At 41.8% G+C, this 25,415-nt stretch overlaps 1 protein-coding gene across 5 annotated transcripts in view; it reads left to right on the top strand.

Moving 5' to 3' along the window:
• The window catches only part of RNF144B (ring finger protein 144B), a 61,476-nt gene that overhangs the window by 6,190 nt on the left and 29,871 nt on the right, over positions 1–25,415 (top strand). For 3 of the 5 annotated variants that reach the window (XM_044426396.1, XM_044426393.1, XM_044426392.1), the window contains exons 2-3: positions 2,268–2,423; positions 5,949–6,133. In XM_044426396.1, the coding sequence (XP_044282331.1) occupies positions 5,969–6,133 (165 nt within the window). In that variant the 5' untranslated portion in view covers positions 2,268–2,423; positions 5,949–5,968. Of the gene's footprint in view, positions 1–963; positions 1,066–2,267; positions 2,424–5,948; positions 6,134–25,415 lie in introns of all 5 variants that reach the window. The other 2 variants (XM_044426395.1, XM_044426394.1) reach the window with 1 other exon arrangement.

Below are 25,415 nucleotides of genomic sequence, written 5' to 3'. Positions count from 1 at the left end.
CTGGAACCTCTGTTTGGAAATGCTCTGTAAAGGTCTTATTTAGATGAGGTATGGCAGGACCTGGAGAAGGGGAGTGTGTCTTTGTTGCTTCTGCTGCACCTGTCCTGAAAATCTTAAAACCTGGGCACACTCTCAAATTGATGACTGCTTAAGTTGTAAGTGGCCTTGAGGGGAGGGAGGGAACATTTAGTTATGATAATAACTAATGACAATTTGATTTCTTATATCATATGGCATACTCATAGTATCTTGTTTTGTTTCTTGCTCAACTGTGTTAAAATTATTGTATTTTACATACAGTTGACAGTTCAACATACAGTTGAAATGCCTAAACTGAAGTTTAAACGGTAGCACAGAGCATCTTTTCTGAGCTTAATAGATACTAAGTACAACCCCAACTGAAGAGAGAGAGAGAGCCTAGCTACACTTATCACCACACTGATAAACTGTAACTTGGACTATCACAATGTGTTATATGTAGGGCTTTGTTTGAAATGGTCCAGAAACTTCAGCGGGCTCAAAATAAGGCAGTGAGATTGTTAAAAGGGACTGCTTGACAGGATCATATTTCCCTCTGTCATTTGCACTTGTTTCCTGTCTATTTCTGGACCCAATTCAAACAGCTGATAATAACTTTTTAAACCTTAAACAACTTAGGCTGAGAATATTTGAACAATTGGCTCCTCTTGTATATACTTGTCTGGACCCTAAATTCATCAGGTGCTCCCATCTAATAAGGTGAAGCAGATGACTACTAACCAGGCCTTTTTGAAGGCTCACCTGGCCTTTGTGATTTTTCTGGTGTCAGCTGAAGTTCTTTTTAACTTCTCAGGCTTTTTAGTTCTTTAATGTACAGTCTTATGCACATTAGGTTTAGGCATGCATAGGATTAGACATGGATAGGACTGGAAATGTATGCATGGGTTTAGATGTGCATGTTTTAACAACCTTATGCATGTTTAGATGAAAAAGCTCTGCTAGCCAATGATCTTATTGAGGAATCCCTAACAAGCTTCTGAGCAACTGGGGTTTTGGCGTCATGTTTTACAGCATGACGTAAAACAGGTAGGCATGCTTTGTGGACATTATTGTTCTCTTCCGTTAATCATAAGGTAAAGTGGTAATATCTGTGTTCTGGCTTTTGTTTTCAATGTCAGGTAGATATATTAAACTATCAATGAGTAATATTTATGAGAACCCACTGTAGTTGAATATTAACAAACATTTGGTCAGTTTGCCAAATAGCTTAGAGTTTGCTATTAATTTTTAATCCTACTGTCTTTCACGGAAAAGGATGCTGTCTTTCAAAACACAAGGGAATATTATAAGAGCTGATGTCCAAATGTGGGATTTTTTTCAATCTTGTTTGCTAGTTTCATTTTCCTAATGGTATTATTTTTGTCCATTTCAAATGTAGCCATCAAGGTTCTGCTTTTGCAGCTCTCCATTAGATCCCCTAAGCATGTCAGCACCAGTTGTGAGAAATTGCCCTCCATATTAAGAGGCCATTTTTCAAATTGTTTTTACTTATGCATTTAGACTTTTTTGCTAAACTGTTTTTGTAGATTTTTTTCTTTTTTGGCAGACATTTGATTTTGATAGCCTTGTTTTGATTAGAGATGAGAATATGAGAATGAGAGTTGATGTTCATCATGTTTGTATGATCACTGTGTAAAGGTGCAAATATTTATAATCTGAGATTTTCATGGAATTCAGCAGACCAATTAAAATGCTCCAATCTCAAACTATAAAGATTCATTTGTCTTCTAGTAGAACTATTAATTGATTTTAGTAGGTGGTATAGAAGATTCTTGAATAAAAGCTTGATCTTTGTGGTTGATCTAGTGTACATCTAGTTATCTTTTTCCCTTATTTTATCACCTCTTCATTTATGGGCTTGTACTGTCATTTACTACATAGCACAATGTAGCATACTAGATGGTGTAGCACCTTAAAATCTCTGTCCCACTTATTAGCCTTTAGTTGGGGAGGGAAATGGGAGTCCTTCAAAGGCTCTTCTTTATGCACACATGACTAGTACAGATGTCACACTGTGACAGGAGGGAAGTGTTTTGCTAAACATCTGTAGTAGCTCTTAAAATGGTTTTATTCCCCACTTTGCTAGTTCTTGAAATGGCATATAAACTGGAAGCTTTTAAGAGTATAACATTAGCATTTACATTTTAGAGCATTTCTGAAGTTGTAATGGATAATTATCTCTCAGATGTCAGATATTGTGTATAACATATATCTTTGTATGCTTCCAGATGAAGATGTCCTAGAACTAGCAAAAGAAAAGAAAAGAAAAACTGAACCAAACCAAACCGAACCTTGTTTGGAAGCACCCTTGATGGCAGAAAAACGCTATACTGCAGCTTTCTACCCACCTCCTTCTTTTTTGAGTTAGTTGTGCCTTCTTGCTGGTAAGCAATATAATGCCTGTTTGTTAACTGCTTTTCAAGTGTTTGTTTGACTTGCTTGTATCCTAGGATATTATATTGGGAGGCTCCTTAAACTGTATAAAAGGTGATAGTAAAAAATAGAAAGCTACACAGAGCATAGAGAAGTTCCTAAACTTAATAAAATAAAGAATTCCTTAGGTTTGTACAATGTGCCTACATTTTCAGTCTTATGGAGTCTACAGATTAAGTTAACCTAAGTCCTGTAGTTAAGTTCTAGTTTTATCTGATATGTTTTCTTTTGCAGGTCCAGTTTTAAAATTAACAGCTGTAATAGTTAGAATCCCACCTAGACAATATTCTGAAGATACCTCAGGCAGTTCTGTCACAGGCAGGTTTGAGACTAGCCAGCTTTTGGTGGGAAACCATCAGAGAATTCCATGTGTGTTTGGAAAAAGGAGCAAGAGATCATGGATAAATATTACAGATGAAGAATTATAAAGAGCAATAGCTTTTTCTAAGGAAGAAATACTGTTGTCAATTACAAATGCTGTCATTAGACTGTTTAATTTTATTAATTTCTGCAATGTTCCCAGTTAATTCTTGCTGTAAGTTATATTATGTCAGTAAGTTTAACAAGAACATACTTACACCTCTCATTCTATTGTGTTTCTGGAGAAAGGCTTTTTATATGAAATGTCTGTTTGGTGCTGAGTGCAAGGAAGTATGGGAAAGAATGCAGACATATGGGGCCTAAACCATGACAATTTTAAGTGCACTGTAAGGTTTATTTTGAATTTTTAGTACATGAAGACTTGCTTTAGGGATCTTTAAATTATATACTGTAGTGAATTTACTGTATAAATGCAGCAAAGAAAGTTGAATGTCTTCAACTTTATAACCATATGAGCCTTTCCTGGTCATATCTAAGAGAAGGAAAAATAATCAGCTTTGCTGGCACTATACATTCTTGTTGGCTACAGTTTTTAGTAATAAATTCTTGTTTGTTTGGCTGCTCCCTGTACTGTTTTATGAAAGCTGAACTTCATGTGTGTGTGGAGGAGGGGGTGAGGTAAGAAAAAAACAAATGTTTTCACCACTTGTGCTTTCCCCTTTCCTTTTGAAAAAGTTATCCTTTGAAGTCTTAAAGGCACTTCCCATATGATGCTTCAAAGATAAAAAGGGTGAGAACTGATACTTTGAGAGATTGTTCTTGCCTCTTTTTCATATAACTATCCTAATACGTGCTCAAAGATCCTCTTCCCAGTGGTTGCTATCGTTCATTGAAAATGAGCACATTTAATTTAGCATGTTCTAGAGATGTGAGCCAGGATTCAAAAGAAATGTGCCTCTGGTTCTGTCAGTCTGATGGGAGCCTTGGATTGGTTTTTTGCAACAGTAGTTCCCCCAGGGCACACTGCAAATTATTTTTGAAACTGAGGGCACTTTCAGAACAGCTTGATATAGCATCATAGTCTGCTGATCATATGAAAAAAGTTAAACTTTCCAGGATGCAGTAGCTCTTGGCTACACCTAGAATTGCATTTTGGACCGAAACCTTTCTTTAGTGTGGGAAAATAGTGCCTTGCAAAGGGAAGCCCCTCAACTGTGCTGAACCTTAGTGACATCTTAAAGGCAATGCAATTTTTCTGGTTTTTGAAGTTGTTACCATTTGCTGGTTGTCTGTTAATCTTCTGTTGACTTTTGCTGCTCTGAGGAAATGTTTATGCTTTGCTGCTTATGAAATGCATTCAGGCACTTCAGCAATGTCAGAGATTGCCAAGACAAGTGAACAGAGTGTTTCTCTTGAGCGGAATGGACAGAAGTGCTGAGGATACTGTGGACAATGTGAGGGTCTGGAAAATGAAATGGCATTTCTGTTTACTTCACCCAAGGGTGATATGTTTATATTGATTAAAATCTCTGTGACATACTATGTAATGTCAATAGTATTGTCTTATATTTTTTAATTAAGCATTTTAAAGAATTAAGAATACCTCTCCCTCCTCTGCTTGCCACTCAATCTAGCACTCATTTGACTTTTTGTGGCATTTCAGCTAATTGTGGTTGCATTCCTGAACATGCTACCTTGGAATATTACCCATTCTGAGTAAACAAGCATTGTATTATACTGAATGGTGTCTTCAAAGTCTCTATGCTGGTTACTGACCTCTCTTGCTCAGCTCTGTGAAAGAGAAAGATTATATGCTGAACTAAAAGGATATAGAAAGGATATAGAAACGGTCTGTTTCCTGTTTGGTTGCTACCACTGCCTGACTTCTTCTCAGAGCATGAGAAGAACTACATGGGGCCTTTGAAGACTCAGCAAGATGGTTGCCTGCAGCAACTGGAGTGCTTGCCCTTTCTTGTCCTGAAAATGGCTAGCCTGACCACTGGAAATGAAATAAACTTGTTTTACATCAAACTGGACACTGCAGCTTTTAGTATGCCACTTGTAATTGTTTAAAATGTGTTATATATATTGCTGACTTTACTAGACAAGGAAATGAAAAGCATTTACAACAAAACACAGCAAATTGGAGAAGGAATTTGTAGGAATACAGATGAAACATAGACAACATTTATATTCTTGAGTTATCAGATTTGAAAATGCAGATTCATATAAAGATAGCTCTTGATGCATCATTGCATTGCTGATTATTAACTGATAACTGTTGCTATAGCAAATAGAATTTTGAGTTGGCTAAAAGGCATTGTTCTGAGGGCTTTGGTAATTGTTAAAATACCAGTTCTAACCTTAACTAATTATTATGAGAGGGGTTTTGGAGGCAATTAAAAGCAGCAGGAAGTCTCAGTGCTTCTAATTGCCTCTGACGTTCAGTGAATAAATCAGAGATTTTTCTGACACTCTGAGGGTTATTATGGCCAGCCAAAATTTTTGGATCCTTGGCCTAGTTCTTATCCCTCTTATTTTCTAATCAATGAGTATTGTGAGTCCAGAAATGTGAAGAGGATTTTAAAAGAAGTGGTATCTGGACAGACCAGTGGTAAGATTGCTTCTTGATCCTTAAAATAGCCAAAATTATGAAAGGTTCACAGTATCATATGCGCTATTGTTTAGAAAGTTATTTTAAACCCATTAAGTTCTTGCATGTGGTCTGTGTTATAATACAGCATTCTGCTTCCTTCTGTCCAGTTTAGCATCTTGAATTTTTAGCTAACCCAGTAAAGATGTTTGCTACTACTCCTCAGCTTAGGCATGCTCATTGCCTAAATATTCTGTCCAAGCTCTCATCCAAATAAAATATACTAAATAGTGGTGGACTTTGCAGTAAACTCTATGGAATATTTATGAACACCTCTGGATTAAAAAAAATTGTTCTTGGCCAGCTTGCATTGCTTATTTCTCTAGAACAAGGGGGGCACAGGCTGTTAGTGCTCATAAGACATACTTAGATCAGCAGTGGCCATTCTAATTGGCAGGCTACCCTAATGAATAAATAAGCAATTTTTTTCTAAACTATATTCTATGTTGAATGTTGGCCTGCAGAATTATCCCTAGCAACTTATTTTTATTTATATTTTTAGAGAGTTGGTGGGCTAAGTTGATGGCCTCTCTTGGTAAGATCTGCTATCACACCATGACAACTGGAATATCAGAAGTTGGTGAATTATCCTTAGAACCCTTGGTCACTTGCAAACTGTGCCTATCTGAATATTCATTGGATAAGATGACCACTCTCCAAGAGTGCAGCTGTATCTTTTGTACAACGGTAAGTGTTGACAGCAATGCTAACAACCTAACATGAAAGAAGATAGAAGAAAGCACTTGTCAAGCAATGCTATAAGTATAACAAATAGTTCACTAATTAAGAATAAGCAGAATAAAGGCCTCATTTCTATTGCAGAAGCCTAATTCTAATTTAATGTTATGCACACACCATTGTATCCTGAAGAACAGTCAAAAGCCAAATTTTTTCTACACCCCATTCACCACACAATAGATGTTGCGCAGTTGATACTCATCTGCTAAAACTATCTTAATGCTACGTTCTGACTGGACACTTCTCTCTAATGCTTCTGAAAGAGTATGCTCCCAGTATGCTGCTGAGATCCTTTCAACTGAATTGAGGACTTCTGCACACACAGCATATATCCAACTACTAACCTTTGTACCCATTTCTTTAGAATTCAGCTCTTTCATGAAGATAGTGCCTGTTTTGGGGACTGGGGCTAGTGCATTTTCAGTGCTCATAGTTATGTCATCAGCAAAAAAGATTTCTCACTCAGTTAGCACATCCAGTGTAATAGTGAATGCATGCAGAATGTATTTGTTCAAGGTTGCTGCCAGGGTAAGTTTAGGCTTCTGACATTAGTGATGAATGACACATGCACCATAATGTAGAAATTTTGCTATGTCAAATGAAAGAATCAGGTAAGCATGAAGGACCTATTCAGATTACTATTAGGTGTGTATAGGTTGGTCATCTAAGGTACACATGGCAATGTTTGTCGTCATGAGCAAATAATAGGATACCAACCTTTAACTTTGTGAACAGGAAATAATGTGTGTGTAGGGTTCATCAGTATCTGTGCATTAAGGAAAGAAAGTAAATATCACTGCTACTCATTCTCTCTTGCTCATGGTATATGATGATCCAGCATGGTGCAGTGCCAGAGACCTGTCTGTCCATGCTAGCTCTGGTGTGCTCAGTGGCACATATTATATTTCTTCCTGTGTGACTAGCGCCTGCAAATTATTTGTTTGCAAGTGGGAACTGTAACTGCATAAACAGATAACCGGACACTCCATATGGTAGGCGCAGTGTTATCAACTTCTTTTACCATTGCTTGTAATTGTTGTATAAGGAGAGCTGTGGTGGCAATCTCCTTCTATTCCATCTGTGGCTACATTTAACCATTTATCTAAAGCATCTGGTGCCATATGCTAAAGTTATAGTTGGTCTGTCTTCAAAGCCTTGCTCTGGAAAGTCTAGGCTGTTATTAGGGATTCAGAAATTTATTTGAGTTTTGTTCCTGGGTCTCCTAGCCCCACACCACCCTGACACACATATGTTGCGCTTGCCTAGTAGAATCAGGCAGTGCATATGGAAGCTGGGAGGAATTTGTGTGATGGCAGCAGCTGGAATGAGGACCCTGTTTCACATTAGTCATTCTTGTATCAGATCTTAGAGATCATGTGCCTGCAGTAGGCAAAACTGTAACAGGAAATGTTTTCTCTTCTCAAATGTAACACAGCTTACAGCTTATGAGCATCATGTTGAAACAAATTTGCAGATGTGTGTGTTCAGAGCATTGGCATGCTGGCCTCACATGACACTCCCCACTAAATTCTTATTCCAACCAAGGGCTTCTGTCTTGGTAGTTGAGTATGACCAAGTCTGGATTTAACTCAAGAGTTAAACATGGCCTAAACTAGTTAAGGGGGGACTGCAGGTGGCGCAGTGGTTCAAACCGCTGTGCTGCTGGGCTGGTAGATTGAAAGGTCGCCGGTTCGAATCTGTACAATGGGGTGAGTTCCCGTTGCTCTGTCCCAGCTCCTGCCAACCTTGCAGTTCGAAAGCATGCAGATGCAAGTAGATGAAAAGGTACCATTTCGGTGGGCAGGTAACAGTGTTCCGTGCATTTCGGTGTTTAGTCATGCCGGCCACATGACCATGGAGACGTCTGCGGATAAATGCTGGCTCCCTCGGCTAGGAATGGAGATGAGCACCGCCCCATAGAGTCAGGCATGACTGGACTTAATGTCAAGGGGAAACCTTTACCTTTAAACTAGTTAAAGGAAACAATTGAACAAAACCAACCTAATTAGAATACATAAAATACAGAATTCCAAAACCTTCAAGCTATAATAATTTTCACTTAGTACAGGGGTCTCAAACTCGCGGCCCGCAGGCCAATTGCCGGGATGGGCGGGGCACGGGGGAGGGGCCCTGCGGCCTTCAAAGGGCCAGCAGCGCCCGGGCCGACCTCCAAGAGCGACGCGGGATAAGCGGCCCACCACCGCCGCGGTGGTGGAATACTTGATGCGGCCCAGCCTCACCCAGACTCTACTTCCAGCGGCCCCCAGGTAAGTTGAGTTTGAGACCCCTGACTTAGTAGGTTGTGTAATGATCGGGATTGTAGCTTGGCTATGGAATATATGGCCAGTGTTCCAGAAAAAGGGCTACCATACTGTACAAAAAGTTTTTCATTTCACATGACCTTTTACAGTTTTTATGCAGTGGGTGAACTTAGTTTGCTGTATTTTTAATTTCAAATGCAAGTGTGGTTTTCCTTTCCAAGGTAATCTGAGACCAATCAAGAACAATAACTGTATTAATACAGCATACTCATTGGAACTTTCCTACATAAAAAAATAAAAAATGCCTCAGGCATACTGCCATTGCTAGTGGGTAGTCTCAGAAATTCTGAAGGTTCTTCTTCATCTAATTCTACAAACCAGGCTTATCACTTCCATAGACTGTTAACTGTATTTGGTGGCTGACTTCAGTCTTGAGGAAAATGTTCTTATCTTTAAGAAGAAATTACTGATAACTGGAGCATACATTTCCAGGAAGGTGATAATGTTAAGGGGATATGTAAGAGCATGTGCTAGCTGAATCTTTCCCAAACTGGTTGTTTTGGATTACAATGTCCATCACATCCAGTCAGCATGGTCAGTCATGAAGGATGATGGGAAATGTAGCCCAACCACCCAGAGAGCTCCACGTTTGGGAAGGCTGTGGTAGGTGCTAAAAGATTTTCAGTGAAAAACCTTGAGTATAGTGACATGTTTTGACTATTCATTAGGTATTGTATTAAATTTAGACCTTTGGAGTTGGGTGGGGTTGTTTCTGTTTTAAAAACAAAGCGAACTGAAGTTTTGAAGCCCTCATTATAATGGCTAAGAATCTTTTCCTACTTCCACTCTTCCTACTTCTCCTTTTTCTTCAAACCCACGTTCTTGCTGCACTGATTTTTGTACATGATAATATATTCTGAAGATGAGCAGTGCAATTGTGGAAGCATGGAATGCATTCAGGCCTGCTTCCAACTTCCAGTTGCATAGAAAAACCACAGACAGTGGGATTTGAATTACACAACCTCCTTGTATGGCTAACTTGGTGGATCTTAATGTAACTTTTTTTTCCCAATTTATATCCTGCCTTTTCCCTACAAAGGGCTCAAGACAGCTTACATCATTCTCCTCCTCCATCTTATCCCCACAACAACAACCCTCCGTGAAAGATATTAGGAGGGTGAGTACCCGGAGGAGGGCCTTCTCTGTGGTGGTGCCCCGCCTATGGAATGCGCTCCCCAGAGAGGTCCGCCTGATGCCGTCGTTATTTGCTTTTCGGTGCCAGGCCAAGACCTTTTTATTTAAAAGTTATTTTAATTGTTAATTTATTAATTGTATTTATTGGGTTTTTATGTACATGCTGAGATGTTTCCCATTTTTAAGTCTAATTATATAATTGTTTATTTATATTGTAAGTCACCCCGAGGCATTTTGCAAATGGGGCAGCATAGAAATGGTTTATATAAATAAATAAATAAATAAATAAATAAACCCTGTGAGGTAGGTTGGGCTGAGAGTCTGTGACTGGCCCAAAGTCACCCAGTTGGCTCCATGGCCGAGCGGGGACTAGAACCCAGATCGCCTGAGTTCCAGACCCAAGCTTTTAACCACTACATCACACCGGCTCTCCTAAACTTAGAATTTAGGTCTATGGAGAGACCTCTGTTTTCAGGAACCACACAAGCTGCTAAGGTGGATGTAAAGGACTGTGAAAAGGTACATGAAAGGTACATGAAGAAGGGGAAAGCAGTCCTACTCAGTGCAAGTTAAAATACAACTTTAACTGTCCTATATACTTGATTTAGTGCTTTATTTATTTTCTGTTTGTGCGTGTGTGCGCATGGTTTGAAGACTGTTTCAGGAAACCTGTTTACCACTTCCTCTCTTTATTTAACTGGCATGCTTTTTGTATGCCAAACTGCTGTAGCAACATGTGGTTTTGGTTGCTGACTCCCCAGTCTATCCTTCACCACATCCTTGAAATCTATGTGAAGATGAAGATAATATTAAACAAAGGATTGGTGGGATTTATTTTTGCATTCTGACAGCTTGTGTATTTTGGTCTAATGCTGATTATTTAGATGTTGGCCTATTCTAAAACTTGATATTTTTAAGTTTAAGTCGGCCAGGGCGACTTAAATTTTACTGTTATACTGCTAAATTATATTGTTTTATATTATCTATTTATGATTGTGAGCCGCCCCAAGGGTTCGGCGAATGGGGCGGCATAGAAGTCCTATAAATAAATAAATAAATAAATAAATAAATAAATATTACTGCAATTTTTGCTTTGTCTTAACTCAGGATTGCTGATCACCATGGATGAAACCCAGGCCTCCAAAGTACTTCTGTTTTCTTCTCATTTAATATCTGCACATTTTTAGAACTTTATTTATATTCTTTTGTAATAATGAAATAAATAATATTAGCTTCAAGTAAGAATCAGGTAGAACTTGACAACAAGCCTTGGTTATAACATAAATGATTAGGCTCTTTACCTTTCCACTTGGTTTGGAACACTTGGAAGGAGTCTTGCTAAGAATGCCATTTAAAGAGTAAGCAATGTCCTAGATTGAGGTGCGGAATCTCTTTCAGCCCAGGGGCCAAATTCCTTATGGAGAATGTCTTAGAGTCCACATACTATTGATGGACAGGGCTGAAAGCAAAAAGGATGTGGCCAAAAGAACATCCCACCCCCTACCCAGAAGCATATTTTAGCTTAAAGCTCTTGATGTCAGTAACTAAGCCGTCAGAGATGTATTCCTATCATTTGGAAAGAGAAAATGCATAAAAATAAGGAAACTATCAAAGCATTGGCGATTGGGGGAAAATGGCAAGGCTTTCTGGGCATATCTGGAGAGCTAGAGTTGAACTCCTGGGAGGCTAAATTTAACTGTCAAGGCATAAGGTTCAGTACCTCTGAACTAGACCGTGAATGATGATCCTCTGGAACAGAAGTGGGCAACTTCCTGGGGTGTGGGAGGGGTGACATTACTTCCATGCACTGCCCTGGCTGGCCACACTCCAGACAGGAAGCGTTTATTGTCAGTAGTGCAGCAGCAGCTGGGAGCATATGCCTTGTGTTCAAGCAAGATCATGCTCCCAGGAGGCTTCTGGTAAGATGATCCTACTTTCAGTCTAGGATTTTGCTTCTTGCTTACCTTGCTTTCAAACAACTTGCTTTCAAGGTACTGTACTTTTGCCTCTGTTGTCATGGCATCTTACTCTTCCATCAAATTTATGGCCTTCCTAACTTGGCAGAGGTTAAAAAGGCCATTAAAAAAAATCAGGGAGTGCCACATATTGCTCCCAGCTGCCTTAGAGGCATCTATATCTTTGGGCAACTTTTTTGTTTGATGCACCTTGTTGGCCTTTGTGATAGCTTAGACTAGCATTTTTTATTTAAACTATTTGAAAATCTTGGGATGCCAAGCTGAATGAGTGAATGAATGAATAAATAGTGGCTGTAGATACAGTAGAACCTTTAACTCTTTTGCCTTAAATGATAAAACATGGCATATTAAAAACTACTCAAAAGCTATGACTTCAAAAGAGATTTTTTTCATGCAGTTCCAGAATCTAATGTTAAAAAAAAAACAAGTCTGAATCTGACCTGAGCATGTTGAACACATTGGCTAGATTTGCATGTCACAAGAAGCTGTGGTAATTTCTTACCCTTGTTGGTCTGTCATATCATCTGGACTCAATCATGGAGTTTCTGTATGATACATTTAGTTTTCTGAAAGCATGACAGAATCAATAGTCTGTTCTAAGGTTTCATTGCAACTGCTCCACTTGCCCAGACTCAGGATTGCCATTTTACCATTGTTGGTATGGAAACATCAGGGTCCTATGGAAAAAGTTGCCACAAAACTGCTGCTCTGCCATCAATTCACTGCTACCTTTTGTTTCTTAGCAACACACAAGTCATCACCTACAGTACTTTATTCCTATTGGCTGAATGGTGTGCCTGTCTCTGTTTATTTTAAGAAACAGGGAGAAAGCGGGTGAATGTATGGAAGGAGAAGTGGTGAATCACAGCAAAAGAGTTTATTATGATTTAATAAAAATTCCTTCAAGGGCTGAACCAGCTAGGAAACAATAGCATAAGAAGGAGCTTTTGTGCATGGGGGCTGTTGGGATGCATAGTAAGAGAAGGAGGATGGAGTGGGGAGCATGGAAACTATGTTGCCGTGGGAACCATGCAATCATCTGGCTGTTGAACTCAGAGAACAATCTGTACACTGGAAACCACATAGGGTTGCTTGCTGTGACATGTGAACCCAGCCATTGTGTGGCTCCTCATCTATGCCATGCATGGGAAAGACAGCATTCCCTTTGTTTCAGAGAGGGTCCTTTAAAAACAACAACAACAAGGATCAGTTTGATTTAGTTGGTTATCATATGTGCACTTAACACAAATGAATGTAGAAAATGATTAATACAACAAAATACACTTCTCTTCACAATGTACTCTGGACATGCTGAGGGGATGTCCAAGGACTGCCGACACAGGGACTTACATATGAGGTGTTTAGGCTTAGAAAAAAGATGAGGTACAGGGAACAGGAAGAATAATTTTATATACCTCTATTGTGCAGAAAAAGTAGAGAGGGAGAAAAACTTCCTCTCTCATAATTCTAGAACCTGGGGTCATCCCATGAAGATGATTGGTGGGAGCTCCAGGACAGATAAAAAGAAGTATATCTTTATGCAACACATTCTTAACCTTTGGAATTCTTTAAAGATGGCTTTAAAAAACTCAGATGGCTTTAAAAAAGGATTAGACACATTGATGGAGACTATTATTATTTACTACTACTCATTTCATTTCTACACCACCCCAAAGCTGAAGCTCTTGATGTTAGTCACATAACCTTTATAATAACCTTCCTTTACCCTGCATGGTCCAGATCATGCCCTACATGCTTACTCAGAGTTTTTAAAAAACAAAGTAAGGATCAGCTGCATGCTACTTATTCAACATAGCATATAGTTTAGTTGTCAGTAAGAGACTTACAGCACCATCCCATTCATTTAAGAAGTTCCAGGTAAGTGCATATAGGACTGCAGCCTAGAAGAGAGTTAGGGGCTATAAGCTGGGAATGCAGGGGTGGTTTTCTTTGAAGAGCAGATGTGGGAGAAATGGACTGAATAAGTATGAAGCTGTACTTAATACTTTGAACTTATGTTCAAACTCAAATAACATTAGAGGGTCTTGCATCAACTCTCTTTTGCAAGGAAACCAAACTTGAGAAAATGTTGACACAGTTCATTTTGCCACTCAGGGAAGTGGTAAGTGTACAGTAATACATTGAAAAATGTATCTCAAATGTGCTTTTGCATGATCTCAAATGTGCAGGTCTCCCCAGGGCTTAAATTCTACAAAGCATTCTTGGGATTTCAGTCTGTGCTGATCTGCTGTTGCGGTGAAGTTAGCTATCAAAGCAGCAAGGCCAATGACAGCCAGAGGATTCAAGACATCTCTGTCTAGGCTTAGCGGCATCTGGACAGTTCAGCTAAAAGCCTTGAGAGCTGGTGCAGGCAGAGTGATTAGGCAGTAACTGAATGAAAATATAGCCTCTCAGTAATGACAAATCATGAGTGCTTTGGGCTGAAGCATTTATTGTACCAGCACCCTGCTGCATTCACATAATTTTACATGGGATACAGATGGCAGCCTATCACCTGTAACCCTCTGAGTTCTCCTACCACTTTTTTCTTGCTGCTGCTGCTGCTGTTAGTCGCGAAGTCGTGTCCGACCCATCACGACCCCATGGACAACATTCCTCCAGGCCTTCCTGTCCTCCACCATCCCCCGGAGTCCACTTAAGCTCATACCAACTGCTTCAGTGACTCCACCTAGCCTCCTCATTCTCTGCCGTCCCCTTCTTCTTTTGCCATCTATTGTTCCCAGCATTAAGCTCTTATCCAGCGAGTCCTTCCTTCTCATTAGGTGGCCAAAGTATTTGAGTTTCATCTTCAGTATCTGGCCTTCTAAAGAGCAGTCAGGGTTTGATCGCCTTGCTGTCCAAGGGACTTGCAGGAGTCTCCTCCAGCACCACAATTCAAAGGCCTCAATCCTTTGGCGCTCAGCCTTCCTTATGGTCCAGCTTTCACAGCCATACATTGCAACTGGGAAAACCATAGCCTTGACTATACACACTTTTGTTGGCAGGGTGATGTCTCTGCTTTTTAGTAATGCAGTCTAGATTTGCCATAGCTTTCCTCCCCAAGAACAAGAGTCTTTTAATTTCTTGGCTTCAGTCCCTGTCTGTGGTGAACTTGGAGCCCAGGAAAAAAAATCTGTCACTACCTCCATTTCTTCCCCATCTATTTGCCAGGAAGTGAGAGGACTGGATGCCATGATCTTATTCTTCTTAATGTTGAGTTCTCTCCTTCCCCTGCATCAAGAGACTCTTTAGTTCCTCTTCACTTTCTGCCATGAGAGTGGTATCATCTGTATATCTGAGGTTGTTGTTATTTCTCCCGGCAATCTTAATTCCAACTGGTGACCCATCCAGCCCTGCCTTTCTCATGATGTGCTCTGCATGTAAGTTAAATAGACAGGGTGACAGTATACAGCCTTGCCAAACTCCTTTCTCAATTTTGAACCAATCAGTGGTTCCATGTCCAGTTCTCACTGTTGCTTCTTGACCCGCATATAGGTTTCCCAAGAGACAGATAAGATGGTTTGGTATTCCCATCTCTTTAAGAACTTGCCACAATTTGTTGTGATCCACACAATTAAAGATTTTAGCATAGTCAATGAAGCAGAAGTAGATGTTTTTCTGGAACTCCCTAGCTTTCTACATGATCCAGCGTATGTTGGCAATTTGATCTCTAATTCCTCTCCCTCTTCGAAATCCTGACCTTTGAAATCCTAAACTGACCTTTTCCGATCCTGTGGCCACTGCTGAGTCTTCCAAGTTTGCTGGCATATCGAGTGTAGCACTTTTACTGCATTGTCTTTTAAGATTTTAATAGCTCAGCTGGAATACTGTCACCTCCACTAGCTTTGTTGTTGCTCAGACTTCCTAAGGCCCATTTGACTTCACATTCCAGGATGTTTGGCTTCAGGTCAGTGAACACCCCATCATGCTTATCAGGGACGTTAAGCTCTCTCTTGTATGGTTCCTGTGCAATCTTGCCTCCTCTTCTTAATCTCTTCTGCCTCTGTTAGGTCCCTGCCATTTTGGTCCTTTATCATGCCCATCTTTGCATGAAACGTTCCCTTATATCTCCAATTTTCTGGAAGAGATCTCTGGTCCTCCCTATTCTATTGTTTTCTTCTATTTCTTTGCACAGTTCATTTAAGATGGCATTCTTATCTCTTCTAGCCTAAATTTTGCAACCAGAAGCTCATGATCAGAGCCACAGTCAGCTCCTGGTCTAGTTTTTACTGACTATAGAGCTTCTCCATCTTTGGCTGCAGAGCACATAGTCAATCTGATTTCTGTCTTGACCATCTGGTGATGTCCATGTGTAGATTCGTCTCTTGGGTTGCTGGAAAAGAGTGTTTGCTATGACCATCATATTCTCTTGACAAAATTCTACCAGTCTGTGCCCTGCTTCATTTTGTACTCCAAGGCCAAACTTGCCTGTTATCCCAGTTATCTTTTGGCTTCCTGCTTTAGCATTCCAATCCCCCATGATGATATGGACATCATTTTTTGGTGTTAATTCTAGAAGGTGTTGTAGGCCTTCATAGAACCTGTCAACTTCAACCTCTTCAGCACCAGTGGTTGGGGCATATACTTGGACTATTGTGATATTGAATAGTTTTCCTTGGATTCGAACTGATATCATTCTGTCATTTTGGAGGTTGTATCCCAGTACTGCTTTTCCTACTCTTTTATTGTCTGTGAAGGCTACTCCATTTCTTCTGAGGGATTCTTGCCCGCAGTAGTATACCTGATGGTCATCCGAATTAAATTCACCATTTCTGTCCATTTTAGTTCACTGATTCCTAAGATGTCGATGTTCAGTCTTGTCATCTCCTGTTTGACCACATCCAGCTTGCCTTGATTCATGGATCTTACATTCCAGGTTCCTATGCAGTATAGATCTTTACAGCATCAGACTCTCCTTTCACCACCAGATAAATCTGCAACTGAGTATCCTTTCAGTTTTGACTCAGTCGCTTCATTCTTTCTGGCGTTACTAGTACTAGCCCTCTGCTCTTCCCCAGTAGCATATTGGACACCTTCTGACCTGAGGGGTTCATCTTCTGGCGTCATGTCTTTTTGCCTTTTGGTACTGTCCATGGGGTTTTCATGGAAAAGATACTGGAGTGGGTTGCCATTTCCTTCTCCAGTGGATCACGTTTTGTCAGAGCTCTCTGGTATGACTTGTCCGTCTTGGGTGGCCCCGCACGGCATAGTTCATAGCTTCATTGAGCTATGCAAGCCCCTTCGCCACGACAAGGCAATGATCCATGAAGGAGACTTTTTTCTTACCCCCCCCCCCCCAAATCCTTTAAGGAGAAGGCAGAATAGCTGGACCCCTCTTCCTGGAAGCACTGCATGTATTAGACTTCTGTGCAATGGTTTTTTTTATTTTTAGAGACTTGGAAAATGATTTGAAAAACGGGTGTTTATTTTTACCTCTGGTTATATTCTCAGATAAGCAGTTTTTTTCCTCCTCATGCCTACTTTCCAGCAGTGTGTTTGACCAGTAACTAATGTGGAACAAAGATATATATAGGAAAAATGCTTCTTTGGTACCACTTGCAGCTATTTTAAAAGTGTTGCCTGGTTCAAATGCATGTTCAATATTGAAAAATATTAAAGATGTAGAGATTGTGGGAAATGTAAACCATATGTGCTTGAGTTTCTCTCTGCTTTCCAAATCAAGAACCTCTAGTATATGTCACTTAATTTTTCAGTGAATATTGAAAAACGTTTTAAACACACAAAGCAAGATTGCCCCGTTGGCCACAGGAAAAATAATCAAAATTCCATATTTGTGCAATACCTTTATCAGGCTATGTATGCAGACAGTTGAGTTCTCTTGATTTCTTCAAAGAAGATGGTTAATGATGTACAAAAGGATCAGAGGAAGATGAAGGGGATGATGGTAAAGCCGTAGAGTTTACATTTGGTTACACTTTTAAGATATAAGTAGTAGTTGCAGACAACTGGCTCACCACTATTAGGCTCTGACAGTTACTCACAAAATTTGGGGTCACACCTAGGCTTCTCCCAAAGGTTGTTGGGATGGAGAAACAAAGAATGGCTGATACTCCATTTTCTCAAAATAAATATCTAGCTGCTATCCAGAACCATCTTCATTCATAAACAAAACACACAGGTTTCAAAGTGGGAGGAAAGCAGGAAATATCTGTAAAGTAGCCAAGCTGGAGAGAACTTCAGATCATTTATTAGGTTAAAAACAACATCCCCAACAGAAGCAGAAATGGATGTACCCTGAGAGAATCAAGTGATAGGTTTTCAAGCTGTGATTTTTCAGACATCACAAAAGTTTCTTGAGCAGCCTGTAAGGGTGTGGGAGGGCATTTTTTGTGCCCATCAGTATTGTCTTACTAACCCCTGCTATAGGCCATATGTTCACCTACTTTGATTGTAAAGTGTGAAGGGGTCACTTATTAAGAAAGATGTAACAAAGAGGTGCTAGATACTACCTTTAGTTAAAAATGGGTTTTTAACTGTATTTGTATGATATTTATTTATTTCTGTGAGCTGTCCCGAGGCTATATAGCAAGGGGACGGTATACGAAAACTTTAAATAAACAAACAAAAAATATATAAATAACCTTCTTTTGGAACAATGGCATCTGGATTCTGGAGCAAGTGAGGTCTAGGACTGGGCTGAGTTCAGGCTTACAAGATCTACTTTGCCTTTGCTAGAACTTCAGGATCCATCAACTGGACTTAGATTATGAATTCAGAAACAGGGGACCTCTGATCACATGTTCTGCCCTGATTTTTTCCCCAATGCTACAATGAACTCACAGTTCTTCCACCCACAGATCTGCTCTTTGTTCATCCCGCTGGCATCCTGCCCTCTGCATTCTTAATTTCAGCAGCCTAATTTGAGATGGAGCAGCTTTTTTCATTGTCGTTCTTAGAGAAACCATCCAGTGATCTGCAAGTAGTTCTTGATTGGTACCATTTTATATATCTTGCAACTGCTGGGGATGGATAACCTGATTCAATGGAAAAGTTTGCATTGGTGCAGAAGTGTGCTGTTACATATATTGTGCAAGTTGGCATATTGTTGCTGCCAACTTTACACCTGCATGTGACACACTTTTGTAAGAAAGAGAACTATAACCAATATCTGTGGTAGATGTTCCAGTGACTGTGTGCATGTTCCAGAACTTGTGAGTTAGCCTGGCTAACTGGACTAGTTTTTGTTTGTTTTGCATGTATAGGAAATAGAAGGTTTTCTTGGAGATAGCAGCAAAATAGAAAAGAGGAGGGAGGAAAGCTAATATGACTAGCTAATTTGAAAGCTAATATGAAAGCTAATATGACTAGCTAATATGAGCATCACGCCGCTCCCGGGCAAGCGAATGCAGGCAGACGCACGCGGCTGCGACCTCGACGGCAGCCAGCTCCACCGGCCAGCGCGGCCGCACGCGGCGCCGGAGAGCGCCGCCCGCCAGCCCAGGTGATCGGGCGCGCGCGGTGCGCGACGGGGCGGGTCTCGGAGGCGCCCTGTGGAGTCAAAGCCGCGGCAACGGCCAGGAGGGAACGGCCCCCCAGACAGGAAACACCGACCCCGCGCTGCAAGAGACGCTTCCGCCCACCCCCAGCATCACGCCGCTCCCGGGCAAGCGAATGCAGGCAGACGCATGCGGCTGCGACCTCGACGGCAGCCAGCTCCACCGGCCAGCGCGGCCGCACGCGGTGCCGGAGAGCGCCGCCCGCCAGCCCAGGTGATCGGGCGCGCGCGGTGCGCGACGGGGCGGGTCTCGGAGGCGCCCTGCGGAGTCAAAGCTGCGGCAACGGCCGGGGCCGGCGGCCGAAGGGCGGCGGCCGAAGGGCTGCGACCAAAGGGGTCGCCGCCGTTTGGGGTGCCGTTCGGGGGGACGAGAGGGGGGCTGGGCTGGCCATGGACTCTTGTTGAAATAGGCTTGCCTACTGCTGATTCTCAGGGAAGAGGAAGGATCCCCTTTTTTCTTTTTTTTTTTCTTTTTATCGTTCTTTTTCTCCTCCTCCGACCTACTTTATAATCTTACCCTGCTTTAATTAGTGCTTTGAGTCATTCCTGGCCATGTCGACGTTTATATATCCTGGGGAACCCACGGGGGCTGCTATTGGCGTGGTCACGGGCAATGGTCGTTACAACAATAGGGGCTTAACGTGTCCACGTAGAAGAAGGATGGACAGATGGCTGACACTTGTCCCTCCTTCTGATCCTGCCCCCAACCAGAGGGCGCCAGGTAGCCTTGTCAACCACCCCTCGGGTCTGACAGTGCTGCTGCTCAATGCCAGGTCGATCAATAATAAATCTTCCCTCATCCATGACTTGATTGTGGATGAGGGGGCTGACCTGGCTTGCATAACGGAGACCTGGGCGGGAGAGGGAGGGGATGTTGCCCTCTCCCAGTTGTGCCCGCCCGGGTATCTGGTTCAACACTGTTCACGCCCAGAAGGGAGGGGAGGGGGAGTCGCGTTGGTTTACAGAGCCTCCATCTCTCTCACGGGTCTTCCGGTCCCTTTGAGACCAGGGCTGGAGTGCCTCTACTTGGTGTTGGGCGAACGAGACAGATTGGGGATTCTATTGGTGTACCGTGCACCTTTCTGCCCAGCAGTCTCCCTATCTGAGCTGACAGAGACCGTCTCGGACCTGGTGTTGAGGACCCCCAGGATGTTGGTCCTGGGGGACTTCAATCTCCATGCCGAGTCTGGACTGACCGGGCGGCTCAGGACTTCATGGCCTCTATGACGGCCATGGGCCTGTCTCAACACGTCACTGGCCCTACCCATGAATGTGGACACACTCTGGACCTGGTATTCACGACGGGGCAGGTAGAGGATGACCTGAGGGTGAAGAACTTATGTTTGACTCCCCTGTCATGGTCAGATCACCTCCTGGTGAGGTTTGTGCTCGAGAGCGGCCTCTCCCTCTATAAGAGTGCGGACCCGATTGTATGGGCCCGCCCCCCGGAGCCGGATGGATCCGGATGGATTCCTGGGGGCCCTGGGGGAATTTCCGGCTGACAAGACTGGTGCTCCTGTCGAGGCTCTGGTCGAACTGTGGAACGGAGAGATGACCAGGGCTGTGGACACAATCGCTCCTAAGCATCCTCTCCCACCGGGCAGAGTCCGCTCTTCCCCTTGGTATACACCTGAATTACGGGCGATGAAGCGAGTTGGGAGACGGCTAGAGTGTAGGTGGAGGAAATCACGGGATGAATCTGACCGAACACACTTGAGAGCCCACTATCGGGCCTATGCTGTGGCGGTGAAGGCGGCGAAAAAGAAGTTTTTTTCTGCTTCCATTGCCTCCTCACAATGCCGTCCAGCGGAGCTTTTTCGAGTGGTGCAAGGCCTGGTTCGCCTGGGTCCTAAGGAAGATCCGATGCCACCCTCAAAGGCCCGCTGTGACGACTTTGCCAGGCATTTCAGGGAGAAAATCGCTCAGATTCGTCACGAGCTGGACTCCACTAATGAATCAGAGGTCTCTGAGGAGTCGCCAATGCCACCGTCTGGTCCAAAATTACTGGAGGAATTTCAATTATTGCGGCCCAATGATGTGGACAAGGTGCTTGGAAGAGTACGTCCCACCACGTGCCTATTGGATCCTTGCCCGTCTTGGTTAATAAATAACTCCAAGCACGGGATTGGGACCTGGATTTTGGAAGTGGTTAACGCTTCTCTGAGGGAGGGTCGAGTGCCTGCCCCTTTAAAGGAGGCGGTAATACAACCGGTCCTGAAGAAAGCGTCACTGGATCCAGAGATGGCCACTAACTATAGACCTGTGGCCAACATCCCGTTTCTGGGCAAGGTGCTGGAGCGAGTGGTGGCGGGACAACTCCAAGCACTCTTGGAGGAAACTGATTATCTGGATCCTTTTCAGTCCGGCTTCAGACCCGGGTACAGTACTGAATCTGCCTTGGTCGCCCTGTACGACGACCTGTGCAGGGAGAAGGACAGGGGGAGTACATCCCTGTTGGTTCTTCTGGACCTCTCGGCGGCTTTCGATACCATCGACCATGGTATCCTTCTGGATAGACTTGCGGGATTGGGGGTTGGAGGCACTGCTTTGCAGTGGTTCTGCTCCTATCTCGACGGTCGATTCCAGAAGGTAGTGCTGGGGGACCATGTCTCTACGTCATGGCAGCTATGCCATGGGGTACCACAGGGCTCCATTCTATCCCCTCTGCTATTTAACATCTATATGAAACCGCTGGGAGAGGTCATCAGGAGGTGTGGGCTGCGGAATCATCAATACGCTGATGATACCCAGCTTTACCTCTCATTCTCCACTAATCCAGGTGAGGCAGTGGCTGTGCTGAACCGGTGCTTGGCCGAGGTAAGGGAATGGATGAGGGCCAATAAACTGAAACTCAACCCAGACAAGACGGAGGTCCTGTTGGTTGGCGGATCGGGTTTCGGAGAGGGTGGATTTGACCTGGTCCTGAATGGTGCAACACTCCCTCTTAGGGATAAGGTCCGCAGCTTAGGTGTACTCCTCGACCCGGAGCTTTCTTTGGAAGCTCAGGTGACAGCGGTAGCGAGGAACGCCTTCCTTCAGCTTCGGCTGATTAATCAGCTGCGCCCCTACCTGGAATACGACTGCCTGGCGACGGTGACACATGCGCTGGTGACTTCCCGCCTAGACTTCTGTAACACGCTTTACGTGGGGCTTCCCCTGAAGACAGTCCGAACACTTCAATTGGTGCAAAATAGAGCTGCCAGGTTGCTGACGGGGACGGGGCGTTATGCTCACATGACTCCAGTCCTCCATCAGCTTCACTGGCTTCCCATTGAAGCCCGGGCCCAATTCAAGGTGTTGATTATGACCTACAAAGCCCTAAACGGCTTGGGTCCTGGCTACCTGCACGAGCGCTTACGTCCGTGTATGCCCGACCGCCCTTTGAGATCTGCGGGAGAGTCCCTTCTCCGGGAACCCTCCATGAAAGAAATTAGGAGAGTAAGTACTCGGAGGAGGGCTTTCTCTGCGGTGGCGCCCAACCTATGGAATTCACTCCCCAAAGAGGTCCGCCTGGCACCGTCGTTACTGGTTTTTCGGCGCCAGGTAAAGACCTTTTTATTTAAACATCATTTCAATTGTTAAAACATATGATCTGGCCTGGGCAACTTCTTCTTCCTTCTCTTTCTCCTCCTATATTTTTATTTTATACTGATAATTTTAATTTTGTATTTGTAAATCAATGTATTTTTGTATTGTTATATTTAATGGTAATTTATTATGTACTATTGTATTTCAATGTATTTTATCATGTTGTAAGCCGCCCCGAGGTTTCGGCAAGGGGCGGCATAGAAATGTTATAATAATAATAATAATAATAATAATAATAATAATAATTATTTCTGTTTTCACCCTTGTTATACCTTGCAGTTTTTTAAAAGGTTTCACATGGTACAATTGTGCTATACATTGTACAAAAATGTTCACTGTCATATATCATCATGACACAATAGATATTTGTATTATTTTAATGCATGGCAAATTTATGGGTGCATACGTAATTTCCATGTAGGGAAAAATAGTTTGTTAAGCTGCTCTAAGCAAGCATAATGGCACAAACTCAGTGTCACAGTGCTCCAGTGATTTTAAATTAAGGTTTGTGCTCCAATCCTTTCTTCATTTCTACCAGTAGTCAACTGTCATTTTCCGGCACTTCTTTTTGTATTTGATATGCTTTTATTTTTCTTAAGAAAATAAAACAGCTAGCCCATAATATGAACTCAGCCTATAATAGTTAGTATTGCATAGTACTTTAACCAAAATAAAAAGGACATCTCCCTTCTATATTAGGCCTTATAGCAGAAAGAATTTTTCAATATTATTTTGGTGGTGGTTATATTCTGCCCTTTTAAGTTTTCTAGGCTAATTGCCAATTAACACTCATGAACTTACTTTGACAAGCAGTGTACATAAGTAAACAAGGGAAATATTGCTCAGTATTTTATGTCATTATTCCAGGATTGGGGAAAATAGAGTAAAAGCAGGAAGGAACAGAAGTTGCAGTAGTACCACAGGTTAGCAATCCACTCTGGGATGAAAAAAGCCTTTGAAAAACAAAATATGTGTCTTTCACTTCATTTCAAATTGAAGATAGCTTTATTATTCTGAGTAATTCTAGGAATTGTTTGAGAAGGATACAAAAGGAGGAAGTGGATTTCCCCACCCCCACCATAAAATTCTCTGAATTCAGCATGAAGACTGCACAATAAAAGCCACAACTAGAAGGAACTCTAAATCCATTCTGCCTGTTCTGGTTAAAAATAGGTATTAAAGTTTGTCACATTTGTTTTTCCTTTTGTCAGTTGCTTTCCTAAAGCACCACTGGTTGCAATTAGTCCTTTGGAGACCTTTTAGACTGTTGAAGTAGGGAAAAGTAATGGAACATGTAGAATTAAGGACTAGATGTACTTGAAAAAGCTACATCATGTACTGATATCAGTCCTTTTTGTTTGTGGATGTGGAGGAAGATTATCCATAAGTGGTCTTGAATAATAACATGGACTTATACAAGTGCCTCATTGAGCCATCACCTAGCAACCTGAGATGAGAACCCACTACCTGACTGGCAAACTCTGTTAAACACAAATCAGTTCTTTACAGTTTAAAAAAAAAGATATTCTAATCAGAGGAGTGACAACAAAGTGGGTGCTTTAACTGTTTCATCAACAGTCCTCCTTTGCTCTCAGAAAAGGTACCATGTTACTTCTCCCTAATCCTTGCTGTATTCCAGATGTTTCGTTATCATTGTGAACACAGACCTGGAATCCTCTGTAGAAAACACACCTAGAATGGAATTTTGAACAGAAAGATAATTGTTGAGGAAAGGATTAAGCCAGTTTTGAAGATACTACCATAAACATTACTGGCCTAGAAAAATACAAGTCCAACTAGGGATTAGCAGAGGGATAACATCTGCATTTCTACAGTAGATACAGAGGAGGCGGTCTTCTCCCCTGTATCATGCACTCACCTGCATGCAATTCCTAGTCTCCTATGGGGCTGCCAGACTACTGCTTAATACAAGGTTAAATTAAGAATTCCTTCTTCATTAACTGCATTTCCTTCAGTCAATCCCAACCTTCTTTATTTTAATAAGCCAACTGTCAGGCCTTACTTTGCCTTACATATCAGTCATGCTTTACATGCTTTTCTGGGGTAATTTTTACAAGTTATAAGCCCAATGTGAAATTCAAATATTATACTAGGGAAAAAACATTTTCTCACAATATCTTAATGGCTTAAGGGTAAAGTTCTACGCATATTTCAGACAGAAAAACATCCTACAACTCCCAATATTTCCCAGCCAGCATAGTTGTCTTGGAAATCCTTTATATTGTTTACCTATCTAAATATGTCTTTTGTTTCTAAACATGCACAGGATTTCCCCTAAGTTATTTCAAAAACTAAGAGGCTCCATTGTAACTTTTAGATCATGAAAGTTCTCCAAGCTTGAAATGTTAGGATTGTTATTACTCATTTCATAAGCACTTTAGTTTTCCAACTTACCCTCTTTTAGTAATGCGTGACACTGGGAATTCTGTTTCATTTAAGCTATAAAGAATTGTATAGGAACTCTTTTTATAATTGGCTGGAGAAATGGGACTTGGCATAAATTTAGAGATGTTTTTCAAACTATGATAAACTAACTGGAATTTGATATTAGAATGTTAAAAAATATGTAGTAGGAGGTTGACCCAGTGAATCCAATGTTAATGTTTGTGATGTTTGATTTTTTTTTAGGTCTTAGTTTAAAAATTTTAATTATATATATATATATATATATATAT

The sequence above is a fragment of the Varanus komodoensis genome, unplaced genomic scaffold (assembly GCF_004798865.1).
Source record: "Varanus komodoensis strain SLA01 unplaced genomic scaffold, ASM479886v1 scaffold17, whole genome shotgun sequence".
In the NCBI taxonomy this organism is placed as follows: domain Eukaryota; kingdom Metazoa; phylum Chordata; class Lepidosauria; order Squamata; family Varanidae; genus Varanus; species Varanus komodoensis.
This window is presented reverse-complemented; position numbering and strand designations above follow the sequence as displayed.